Source organism: Chiroxiphia lanceolata, chromosome 8, assembly GCF_009829145.1.
Source record: "Chiroxiphia lanceolata isolate bChiLan1 chromosome 8, bChiLan1.pri, whole genome shotgun sequence".
Classification (NCBI taxonomy): domain Eukaryota; kingdom Metazoa; phylum Chordata; class Aves; order Passeriformes; family Pipridae; genus Chiroxiphia; species Chiroxiphia lanceolata.
This window is the reverse complement of record NC_045644.1, coordinates 22,057,802-22,071,306: the sequence shown is the minus strand read 5'-3', so window position 1 is coordinate 22,071,306 and position 13,505 is coordinate 22,057,802. Positions and strand designations below refer to the sequence as shown.

Genomic DNA, 13,505 nt, shown 5'->3' with positions numbered 1-13,505 from the left:
TTCAAGAGAAAGGTCAAAATTAGGAAGCTTTTCAGCCACTGTCAAAGGAGAGCTCTCTACCACCTTCTCTCTCATCTCATTCTGTGTGCAATCTGCTCATCAGCAAGTGCAAAACACAGAACCCCACTATTCTGTTTAAAATGTTTCCTTTAAATTTAGACTTCACAAATGTCCAAGCTATCAACATCATTCAATCTTTAATTCAAGGATCTGTCATTGGTTATTCACACAACAGAAGTTATCTGGACAGATGGGGAGAAGTGTGAGAAAGAGGTATTAAAGGTTTGCAGTTATACCACTTCCTATAAGGCGTGCTTCCAGTCATCGGGATCAGCTGGACTGCTCAGACTTAAATGTTGTGGAAAAAACTACTCAATCCAGTTTTCAAGTTTCATGTATCTACTTGCAATAACACCAGGAGAAGATAAATGAGACATTTCTGAAATGGTTTACAATAAGCTCTCAGTACAGCAACTCCTGAACCACACTGATAGCATACTTGGACTATCAGATCCCCTTTCTTTTTAATTAGTAGCATTCTCCTCAGATAACCCAGAAACCATATAAGAAGTGCTATTTTTAGGTCAGGTTTATGAATGTTTTTCTCTTCTCTGAAGGACTTTACTCAATTTGCTGAAGTAGGTATAAATTCAAATTCAAGACACTATATTTGCATAATAAAAGCAAGGAGCAGTCTGTCTTTGTGCACTGTACAGCAAAAGTTCTCCTGTTCTTTAGGAATGAATAGGAAAGTTGTTCTTTCCACAACACAAAGAGAATCACAGACCAGTTTGATTCTATAATTTCTCAGCCAGGAGTTGGCTATAAATCTCCAAGTCTCCACATCAGTGAAGAGTCAATGCATCCTCAGCATCTCAGGAGCAGTTGTTTCCACCACAAAAATTACTAACAATTAATTGTGAAACTTGGGGGGGAAGAACACATGGAAACACTTACCTACTCCCCGATCAGCAACTGTAGGATTGTCTATCCACCTTTGAGCTTGTTCAATCTTGCCCTCCAAATGGACAGCTGCTTTAACTGGCCTAGTATTTGCCACAGCCCTGTTTGTTTTGGACTGTAAATTCTGAAGTGATGTAGCTATTTGCTTAGCCAATGCACGGGCCTCAGGAGAGTCACCTTTCCCACTAAGCATTTAAAAGAAAAAAAAAAAGAAGTATAGTTGTATAAAGATCATTTATAGATAGTCTCAAATTCAGCAGGAAGACACAATGAAAGTTACTTCAACTTTTTAAATAAGGTTAAATTTGACACTTGAGTTGAGACTCTCAGGAGCAATTCCCTGCTGTGGTACCTGGATATTACATATGTTCAACAAAGCACCAAGGTGGGGAAAGGCATAGTACTGTCCTTGCTAAAACTAATGTACGACTTGATTTCCCACATCATGTCTTATGAGCAACTGCAATAATGCCATACAGATTACAAGCAGAAAAGTAAGCAGTCCCAGGCCGGAGGCTACACATAAACTTAACAAGAGGTAGCACATTAAGAAACCTGCAGCACCTAAAGCTCAAGAAAAACTCCATTAGAGTATCTAACTAATGAAGCAAGAAAAATATTTATCTCCATATTGCAACTGGCCTTAGATGAAGAGCACAGTTCATACAATAACCATTTCTCCTCTTCCAGTTTCAAGCAACCTCTTTGTAGAACTGATACAGAACTATAATTTCTGTAAAAAGTCTTTTACACAGTTTGCAGTTACAGTTTAGAACACTGATGGAAGAGGTAGATATTCCACTTGGACATTCAGTAAGCCACTTTGCAAAAAACAGCGATGACATCTGCCTGTATAAACAAACTTAAATTTCCCATTACCTCGTTGTTTTGACAGTACAAATGAGCTCACTTTTGGCTTCAGTTTGCTTGTCAAATATTCCATAGGCAGTAGAAAGAAAATAGTTCTAGATAATAGAACTTCGGTTACTCTTTTATTTCTTTTGAAGAAGCTAGTGCAAGCTAGGCTTTTTCTTTTATTTCACTCATCATTAATCCAATTAATCATCAATATTCTGATCTTGCTCAGCATTGTGAACGGAAGATGACAGTAATTCAAATAAATGAATGGTGATAAAACTCATACGTACTGTCGTCGCAGATCTGACAGCTTGGCTGTCAAAGCAGAGATTTCCCCCAAGGAACGAAGGATATCATCTCTTTCTTTAGGCTCCTCACATAGTTGTGCAACTTTCCTTGCTTCAGCCATAATTCCCCGGATATGTTCTTCTCCTTCACTGCCCCCGTTAGGATCTGCAAGCCAATTCTTAATACAAAGAAGTCGTGTACAGGTGAAGACAAACAATAATATTATTTCTATAGATGCTTTAAAAAAACCCCACCAAATACCAATATGGCTTTCAAAATTTTATTTAAGAGAAAACACTTCTCAAAAGCAATTTCTGTTTATTAGATACCATGAAGTCACTCTATGGTCTGATAGTTTTCCTGCTTTGAAAAAGATGTCAAACAAGACAAGATCTACCCAAAGACTTTACATTCACTCTTTCCCCTCAACATTTGCCAACAATATTTTCAGAAGTAAAATTTAACTCGTGCCTTTAGAGACTGACAATCTAGCTTTCAGAAAAAAAAGAAAACAGATCCTCCTGGGCTCACTGGGGCACACTTTATAGAGCTCTTCCTAAAGTGTTCCATTAGCATTTCATTTGATAAATATGTAATATTAACGTATCTTTATATATTGATAATTATATACAAATATACACATTTAGATAAGGTATATATAACATGTTCATCTAATCACCATCATAGTCATCACTGGGTAACAGACTGACCATTGAGGGATATATAGTTACAAAAATAAAGGATCAATTAAAAGAAAATGCAGTTTCATTAACATTTTTTCACTTTTGTCAGGAATATTAAGTTCTAAATCCTAGATTCCACTCTCAAAACAGAACCCAAAGAAAGGGCTCTAGTTTTATCCACAAGTCCGTGCAGTCTGAATCTCCTCTACTCTTTTCTTTAATAAGATTAATTCATATGCAAATTTAAGGTGTTCCATCATTTTAATTTATTAATTTTTAGTAATGCCAAAAAAGTTACCAGAAAAGGTCACGAACTGTAGCAAAACTCACAGCACGTTGTAAATTGCTGAATTTAAGATTGTTCATTGTTAAAACAAGTACCCCTTATATGTTGTTCCGGTCAAGTTTTGTTTTGGAAACAACCACAGTAGTTCAGAATAACAGCTCTAACAGCAGTAACATCATCACGTTCTGAAGTATTTATTAAATCACTGGTGGTACCTGAGCAGCATCAATCTTCTTAGCAATTGCCTGCTTAGAGTTTGTCATGGCCTCCAGCTTGTGGGCTGCATTCTCCACTTTTGCAGTGAGCAAGTCCAGACCTTGGGACACCTGCTGTGCTTTCTGCATAGCCATGGGTGTGCCACCCTGTCCTCTGCCCAAGACAAAAAGAGCACCACAGATTCAGCTCAGGACTGAAAAAAGCTCTTTTCTAGTGAAGAGGCAACAAAAACTGCTTATGAGCACTCACAGCTATTATTGCCAGACATACAGTATTTAATCAGACTTTTTCCCCCCCATAGAAAGCAAAAAATTACTGAGGAATAACATGACAAGAGGAGATAAAAACTAAGTTTATTTTCCCTATTTCAGAATGTGACATTTAGCATCCTCAGAAGAACAAACATTTTTTAAGTGTCACAAAATAAGGCTATTTATGGATACAGTTGCATTCAAGTACACCAGACAAAGCCTCTTCTCATTTATAGACTTGCAAAGGGTCAGAATCTGCAGGAGTTATGTCTCTCCACACCTAGGTGAGGACAGCAAGTCAGTAAGTGAAAATAAAATATCTTAGCTGCCTCAATCATTAGGCATTAGTAGATTAAAGGTTACAGGCTATTGGTAAGAGATCTTAAAATGCTGAGAAGGACACTAGCAAGACAAATTTACAGGGCTGTAGAAAACAATTTACAGCACTATCACTGTTTGTTCAAATGCTTAGGAGGTAGAAGCTGGATAGAAAGATTACTTAGATCCATATGCCTGAGTATGTTTGTTGCACTCTTCCAAAATCAGCTGACTACTGGAAAGCTTTGTTAACACGTGAACTTAAACTCCTAACTTTTAAAAGACTACAGTAAGTGGAAGGATGGCAAGCTATTGAGATGTTGAGGTGTACTTACACAGTCAGACCAGAGTTTCAAAATATGTACCTTATTTTTCACAGGCTGAGTTGAAGTTATTTACATATTAAACCAGTATATAAACTAAATTTTTTAGTAAATCTAAGTCCTGTCTCTACCTCCAAAAATTGTACATCATACAAAGCTGACACCAGCCACTGCTTTGGAAGAAAAATAAGAGTTTTGCCTATTTTCTAACACTGTGCAAAAACTGATGCAAAGCAGATCTTAAATTCTCTCAGGGCAATCAACTGAGAATCCAAGAGAAGATAAACTAAAACCAGTTTCTTATCCACTACCACTACTACAGCTAATATTCATCACTTCAATGACAATCTAACCTGTATTTATGAATTTTGGCCTTTTTAGCCTTTATACAGCAAACTAACAACTCTTCCTGGAAACTATCTCAAGTTTGTGTACATATCATTGCAACACTTCAGAGCTGAGCAGTCCATGGATTTAAAGTGATAGCAGGGAATTCTTATTCTTGAACTGACTCAAAACACAGCTCTCCAAATAATTTGCATTTGCTCACTTCCTGGACTTCACTGGGGCCTTAAATCCTTTTTTAAATTATTTTTTAAATTTTATTTTAAATAAAACACTCCTGACTTCTGTTGCTTTTTCAAACAGTTCGAAAGATTCATTAACATTAAGGAGAAATATTATACCAATTTACTATTACCTGTATCCTTAATGGATCACAGTGAATAGCTTTCTGGGGTTTCTGGGTGTGGTATTTTTGCAGGGTGGGAAGCAGTGTTACAACAAAATAAAGAAACCAATTTTAAAGCACTCTAGCTTAACAATTTACTACATTGATAAGCAGCTGAAAAATTCCTTATACTCAAAGGAAACACCTAAAGACTAGAATATTCAAGTATCTTACAGTAATTGGGGTATATCCTCTTTGGAGGACAGATTCACAGTAGAGTTTAAAACTTCATTTCTTCCTAATTTGGAGGAAGGTTATGAGTTTGACATTAAGCAAACTCTGAATTATCTACCTGAGCAATTCTGATCATCACGTTATATAATGAACATTTCCCTTACTAAAACATACTGTTCAGAAAAGACCGAAGTAGAAAAAAAAGGCAAAATACAGATTAGGAAGTGACACAACTGCAAGTTCAGAGAAAACATTTTAATAATACTGGAAAACTGTCCATTCAAAGTAATAGATTCACCTAGCTCGGAGGTCAGCCAGCTGGTCAGTCATCTGCCCCAGAGTTTTGCATGTTCCCAGAATCTCTCTGCGTTCTTTGCCTGCACACAGTTCTCCTGCTTTTCCAGCTTCATCAAGGATCTGCCTTATTGCTTGCTCCCCAGCATCCCCTAAGACACAGAGTCAGTCAGTACAATAAACGAGCCATTCCTTGACACGTACGAGTAAACTACTGAAGTCATCATGTCCCAACACATCTAACTGCATTGGGTTCAGCTGGGAAAACACATTCATTGAAAAACCACGAGATAGACACCAAAACTCAACAATTCACAGCCAACTTCTACAACTGTATTATTTTGGCTTTGATTTCAGAGGCAGTCATTCTGATAAGGTCTTTCCAAGTCCAAATGGAAAGGCCTCTATCTAGTTTTTTTTACTTTAAAGATACATACAAAGGCAAACCACTTATATAAGTAAAGATAATTGCAATTAGAGTATTTATGGCAGATTTTCACGTTAAAAATTTTACATCAAGACTGAAAGAAAAACATGTAAAGAGATTCTGTTAGACAAATCTAAAGTTAGACAAATTTGAAAATAAAAAGGAGGAATTTTAAACATTACCAACGACTGCAATTAAGTACTGTTCAATAAAGGAATAAATACAGGTTCCTTCACAATGATCCACTATGTATAGGTTAACAGTGCTTAAAGACAATTTTGCCTTAAACAACAGAAATATTAAGATCTTTTAAAATGAAAATACTTTATGCTGGTTTTTTTTTTTTTAATATTACCTGGAGGTGCATTTGGATCTCTCAGCCAACCTTTTGCCTGATTCATCTTTGAATCTATCAAGGCTAACGCTCTTTTCATGGCTTCAGTGTCCTTTACAAAAAAGAAACCACCAAAATGAATCTCAAAAAAAAACCCCAAATGCACAAATAATCAACACAACCAAAGCAGACAAAGGTTCTATAAAGCAGAGTCTACTTACAGAAACACACTCATATACGCAGCTCAAAACCCACTTTCAAACTAGCAGATCATAATCACTTCTTTCCAATTAGGACAGACATTTTCATTTCACTCAAAATGCAGAAAATAAGCATGCAATTTTAGTGACTTTTCTATTCCTTCATTTATTAGTGTTTTAATTTCTGAAACTGGAGCTCTAATAAGCACACATCTTGGAGTTAGTTCCCTTTTTTCCTTACTGTACATCAGGACATATAGAAAAGCTATGGAATTAGAGTAAACCTTTCAGAAATAAAAATTGGGAAGTGAATTTTACTACTTACTTCAGTGTAAGAGGCTGCACATTTGCATTTTTCACCTGCTCTGTTGCTTTAAGTCAAACAATTGCTGTTTGCAAAAAATAGATTACCAGCTAATTCCTGAAATTCTCATATATGGAGTTTAATGCCTTCAGAGAGAAACACATGTATTTACATGTGGTTGTTTTTAAACTCTGAACTTTCTGACAGAAGCATCAAAGCTGCTGCTTGTTTCACTATTCTGCCACTATTATCCAACACCTGACTCCAGGAGATAAAACCACCCAGTTCTGATTTCTCCACATACCCCGTTTATTATTCGTGTGCTATCTCTCCACTAGAGGCCACAAGTTTTCCATCCTACACAAATGGAAGGACAGTGAAAATAGAAACAAGTACCTTAAGTAAGAAGTTGGAAAAAAGCCAAAATAGCTTTTTACCACACATGTCATTGAAATAATTTCAAATAGATCTAACATCCTATGATTAGTATACAGATGATAAAAAGAAGCCTGGCTCTTGCCTTATTATCTGAATTTGACTGCCCACATCCAATTCGTATGAAGAAGAGCCTACAAGCATCAATGATCAGTATCTGGTATAGCATGTGGTATCCTGACAACACTAAAAAAATGCCACATTTTTGTGGAGTTGTTCGTTCTGTATGCTGAGTCTCAAAGACACAATACTGTAAACATTTTGGCATTTTTATTCAGGCATGTTGGTCTGTCAGCTGTTCATAAGGTGCTTTAAGTCAGCAACCAACTTTCTAAACTGTCCTGTAACACTGCTGAGTATTTTTAAAGGCTCTTGAATCACAGCCTGAGAGACAGCACCAAAAGCAGAATTATTTTCAGATGGATGATTGGTTCTCAAATCTAGAAACTGGATCTCAAATCTTAGTTGGGACCTCTGAAAAAACTTCAAAAAGGTAGGATATGTTGCTAAGGAGTGGGAGGTGGGCACATTCTTCTAAAAGCCATCTTCTCTATAGTTTGAGAATTGTGCATTTACTGTATGATAAGAGACAAGTAAATATTCATTAAAGATTTCAAATGTATATAGAAACCTTACTACTTATTAAAGTAGGTGTTACAGTTTTCTATGATTTATATATGGGCTGAAGCCACTTGACTAAAATGAATGGTGTATTCCAGGTCCATCTACCCAGAAACAATCTGAAACAAAGAACCCACTGAATTTTGAAAAAGGCAACAGATGTTGCTTATTGTGTTGATGAGATGATAGGTGGGGGCTGAGAAAAGAAGAGTGTTGGGAAAACTGTCTTTGCCCCTCCCTTTTCACTCACGCAGGCTTTTGTGTTGTCTCAGCTGCCTGCAGTTGCAGTTTCAGCAAAATTATACAGAAGCCTCTGACTCTAAAGTCTTCTTTCTGAGGAAAACATCATGATTATTTTAGATTTTACCCTCATGATTTGATAATTGCTAGAACTACCCAAGCAGTAACAGGATGCATCTGCCCTGTCATATGAAGGCTATATAACTGGATTGCTCTTCGGTGTAAGTCTTGCTATCCTGTGTGCCTCTGTACTCACATTTGCAAAACACTGTCCCCTTTCCCTATTTAAAAAAATCTGGTGAAATCCTAGTGAAGCAGTTGAAGTGTTCCAAGACAATTGATCTTAAAGCACTAATTTCCCATCTTCACAGCTCAGGGAATCTCTCTCAGCTTCAGCTTCATGAGGAGTTTTTGTTGCAATAAGATGAGTAATACAAATAGAAAATTAGAATGCATTATTAACTAGGTTTGTTGATACTGCACTACTGTTTCTGCAAGAGCTGTGTCTGGTGTCAGATACTTGGCAAAGGAAAAGGTCTGGACTTGTCCACCAATTCAGGCTATTAAGCAGGAAGACAAAAGCAGAAATACTCAGTTTAAACAAACCACAGCAACTTGCTCAAGGTCTTACTGCTTAAAAGTGTCTTGGATCGTCCTGATTTCTCTACCTGTTTAAATACCTTGTTCCTTCCTAAAAAAGCAAATCTTCTTTAAAATTTAACTCTTTTGGGATTTACCAGCAGAATATCAGTTGCAAACAAGGAAAAAACCATCCAATAGCTAGGCTGCAAAAAAGTTGTTTTATCAGCAAAAATTGATTCATTTTCTCATCTCCCTGCAGTTCCCCTGTTGGCAAAAGGAATTTCATTAACAAAAGCAGCACTATTACTTTTTCAGGGAGATAAAAAACTTAATCAAGTTAAACAACTAGGGCAACACTGTCTGAAGGGTAAAGAGCAAGTTGGCTTTTTTTCAAAGTAGTTGCAAAAGCAAATAAACCCTTATTCAAGATACTTTTATGCATCACTTCTGCCACTACCAAAAATGTTGCACTTATTCATGGAACAGGTGGTATTGGCTCTGCTTTGAAAAAGAGCAAAATAAATCCAACTGAATGTAAAGCACAACCTCTGACTCAGTAAAGTGGTCTAGTCTAGGGATATCTGCATTTCATTACCAAAGAAGGCAATGTTGAAGGAAATAGGCAAAGCCAGCCTCCTGTCCTGGCAGGACAAATAGCTTAGTCACCATTCAGGGTTCAATCCTGCAAGATACCAGATACTTCTCAGCTTCTTACAACTTTTAACTCCTTCCATTTCTATGGAAATAGATGTTTGTATTGAGTATTACTTCAAAATTTATTTTAAAATAAACACTAAGAATATACAAGAGAAAACTCAATTCCTCTGTAAAATCAAAAATTCAATGAAAAAAGGTGCAAAGCTTTTAATGAATGAAAGAAATACAGATTTATTTTTTTCCCCAAGATTTTGTTAGAGAATGGTATTTCAATTCTAAAGCAGCATACTATTTTAAAAAATGCAGTGTTGGTACAAGTAGAGATTATTGGAATCCAGTAACAGTAACGTACATTCCAACATCCAGAAGACCAACAAAATAGTTTACAAAAACCCCTACAGCTCTGACTCCATACCTTGTTCATCATCCACTGTCTCTAGATAGGCTGTGATACTTCAGTGTGTAAACAATTCAAGATAGAAGAATAAGCATAAAATAAACTCCAACATCAACAACAGCTTTATTACACAGCCAAAAATTCAAGGCTGTGCATCTACAAACACCTTACTTTGCTCCAGAAAAACATGAGGAAAGTATCTTTTCCTTGACCACCAGCTGCAAAATGCGTGCAACAGTAACCTCAACTACAATTAAATAGCTCCTTCATCTCCCTTCCAGAAAAATAATGAGTAAGTCAACTGTTAGATATATATGCAAATACAGGATAAGGTCTGTAACAGGTGGCCAGTAGCAAACTAGTTCCTGCTTCTTCATCCCACTGCATCTTTCAATTCATATGCTTTATATCCTGACTGTTTGGTTAATCCCCAGTGTTACAGTTCCAAACCATCAGTGTACCTTAATTCAAAAACAAAATACAATTAAAAAGTTCTCACTTCAGAACATAATGATACTTTTATTGTACTAGTCCACATAACATACTTACACATTAAGCATAATGGCCAATATTTTCCATTAGGAAATATTGTTAATATGTCAAATGTTTTCTTAATGAAATCCTTTCTCGATCTTCCCCACTAGCAAGAAGAGTAAGAATTTCCTAAGGCTAAATTGCCAACTTTTTGCAAGAGACATTTTTCTTTACCACAAAAACTTCCAAATTTGTTGTGTGAAATAAAACTGTATTTGCATTTCACAAAATACAGCAAAGCTTAAATCAAAAAATAAAACTGAATTGAAAAAGTGCACGTACAAAACTGCAGTTTTAGGCCTAGACCTAAAGAACATGAACCGTCTGAACTGAAGGAAGGTTGCTAGTAAAACATTATGGAATAGACAAAATTCCTGGTTTAATAAAGCTTTCTGGCCATGCAGAAAGCTCATTCCTGCATGACTGGATCCTTTATTTGCTGCTACAAAGACGAGTAACATAAATTAACACAAAAGCATTCAGCAAGAATGTGCTGTAAAATCTTGGCCTAACTCTAATCAGACTCAGAAAGACAGTCTTAATGCAGTTCAGCTTGCAATTACCATTCTCTTAGTGACAGCCAATTCCACAGACAGCTAGAGAGAGCTATTAAGATCCTTTTAAAACTTTGTGTGTACATACATAAGTACAGTGTCACAGCTGGCACACAAGAAGTTGCACAGCACACAGCACAAAAATCCCACATACATGCTTTCTTTGATTTCAGTACAAGGTCAAAGTGAAGGGTGTGGGAGAAAGCTTACCTTCTAAAGGTGAGAAAAGGGTAAGAAACAGGACAACAAAAACAAAGATGCATACAGTAGTCATAATAAGGAAGTGATAGTGACGAAATAACTCAAGAGGCAAACTAAAGGTCAAGTGCCAAACAACATAGGCCAAAGTGATTTTATGTCGAGGTTACATCAATGTTAGATTTCCTGCAAGATTGCATTTGCTAACCAGTCTGGCTTCAGGCCTCAATATATTCTTTAATGATACTTACACTTACTTTTTGCTCATAGCACTAACCCTTAAAAAAATCCCTTCAGCAATTTACTTTCAAGTGCTCAAAAAAAAATTGGCAGAAATTTCAGTTACACAGCTACATTTATCTGTAAGCCCATAGCACTTTTAGGATTTTGTCTGTCAGACCTGCTTTACAGTCTTCTACACATTTCAGTATCTTCAGTATCACTTAAGAGCAGCGTTTAACTCCAGGTAAGTGGCTGTAGTCATTTACACAGTTTAACACTGATTTGTAAAGAACCAATCCTGTCATATGCCAGCTTCACACACATCCTACTTATGCAGAAAGGCTGTTCAGTTTAACATATTTCTTTGAGACAAGGCAAACACTCGAAATTTACTCTTCTGTCCAGAATAAAACTAGGGCAGGGGGAAAAGGGGAAGGTGTTCAAGGAGGAATCTCCCAAAAATATACTAAAATTTCTCAACTCCAGGACTTTTGTACAAAGAATATGACAGCTTCCTATATTTTCTAGCAGCATCTAGAACAAAAATCTCATCCTCACTTATGAATACCTAGCTACAAAGTTGCTATATATAGGAAAAAATCCTTGTCTGAGAGGAATACACTATATTCTGGATTTCCTAATCATGTCAAAACTAAACTGAACAAATCTGTCTTCTGCTGGACCACTGAGTTGCTGTAAACCATTGAGCCACCCTCAAATGCAACACTACTTCAACTTGGCTTATTGAAAGCTAATTTTGAAAGACACATGAATATATTCATCTCTGAAGATGTTCTTCAGCCTTGAAGGTTATATATGATGTGATTAAACAGTGTTACAAAACTGATGCACAAATAACATACTTCAACAATGTCAAAAGCATAAGTTTATAAGGGTAAACACAGATAAAAATTAAACATACATACAAATGTAGGTTTGAAAAGTACCTTGCTCGCCCAGGCATCTTCATCCCAGGAAGTGAGTTGCAATACACGGATTATTTCATTTATCTCAGCACTCATTTTCTCTACTGTGAAATTGCGATTTTTCAAGGCCTCTTCTATTCCCTGGCTTTTAGAGTTTTTTGTGGTTACAAAAATCTTCATAGCTGTGAAAATACCATAGATTAGAAAAAAGTACATGCAAGATCCAGTCAGTGGTCAAGGTGACCACAGTACTCATATAGTACATTTTCTTTTGCATGGACCCTTTTATCTCAAAGAGATTGTAGTTTTAATACAAATAGCACAGTTATTTGCAATGAATGCAGAAGCAATGTCAAGGTTATTTTTAATAAATATAAGACATTGGAACTCCAGTTCAAAACAGTAATTCAGAGTGGCATTAGAAAACAAAGCAAAAAATACCTGAAATAAGTACTGGCAATAGCTCCTTCACAGTATTCATGGAGTTTACCAGCATAACCCTATGTTCCTGATGAGTTAATTCCTGTTGTCTCTCATCAATCATTTTGGCCATCTTTGTCATCCCTAAAGATTAAAGCAATTGAACATCACAACAGTTGAGTTTTCAAAACATGAACGAGGCACATGAAAACTGTATTGAAGTTTCAAACAATGTTTATATTAGCAGCTGTTACTTAAAGTACATTCCAGACACTTCAGAGAAGTCACTGATCCAAAATCTAGCCACTATGTAAAGTAGAATGGATTCCTCTAAATTCTTGATTTAAAATCCCACCAATAAAATTGGAAAATACTTGAAATTACTGTTTTAGGACACGAAGTCACTTCATGAATTCTGGAAGCTAATTTATGGGGTGGGGTTTTTTTCTCCTATTCTGTTAAGATGTGATCCATGCCTTAAGTGACAGAAAAAGAAAACATCAGGGTTTTGTTTGTTTGCCTTGAGGTTTTACCAGAGGTCGAGAACTGTATTTATTTATACTTCAGATCTGCTAGAAATATTTCGGTGCCCTAGAAGTACAAAAAGAACTAAATTTATTTTAGAGCAGATCTATTTGCAATATCTAAGACTTGTGAGGTTTACTACACAGAACACATGGAAACTTCAGACAAAACTTCATAAAAATTTAAGATTAGTTAAATTGGTGCTGTTGTGGTCCTACTCTCTCTCCTACAGGGACAAAACTGGAAGGAAGCTGTACATTCTTTGGCTCAGTTACCCTTCTGTTGGTTAGCATCTTAATATAACACTGCTTTCATGACATCACTGAAAAGTAGTAGAATCCTCACACTGACAGCACAGAGACATGAGCTGTGCAGAACCACTTTGCCTTTCAAATGACAAAAGCCTAAACAGGTAATCATGTTCTCTCTACTTTCAGCATAAAACCTATAAGCACTTTTTTGATTTTAACTGTACCTGCACATACTCCTGTTAATTATATAGTACTCACCTTAATAGTTAAGTTCAGATGCCCATTATTATATCT

The 13,505-nt window shown here is 36.2% G+C and overlaps 1 protein-coding gene across 3 annotated transcripts in view; it reads right to left on the bottom strand.

Moving 5' to 3' along the window:
- Positions 1-13,505, bottom strand: part of VCL (vinculin) — a 58,991-nt gene that overhangs the window by 16,445 nt on the left and 29,041 nt on the right. For 2 of the 3 annotated variants that reach the window (XM_032695705.1, XM_032695704.1), the window contains exons 5-11: positions 12,457-12,579; positions 12,037-12,197; positions 6,167-6,257; positions 5,389-5,536; positions 3,294-3,447; positions 2,112-2,287; positions 958-1,148 (exon numbers count right to left, since the gene is read on the bottom strand). In XM_032695705.1, coding sequence (XP_032551596.1) covers positions 958-1,148; positions 2,112-2,287; positions 3,294-3,447; positions 5,389-5,536; positions 6,167-6,257; positions 12,037-12,197; positions 12,457-12,579 — 1,044 coding nt within the window. Of the gene's footprint in view, positions 1-957; positions 1,149-2,111; positions 2,288-3,293; positions 3,448-5,388; positions 5,537-6,166; positions 6,261-12,036; positions 12,198-12,456; positions 12,580-13,505 lie in introns of all 3 variants that reach the window. The other variant, XM_032695703.1, reaches the window with a different exon arrangement.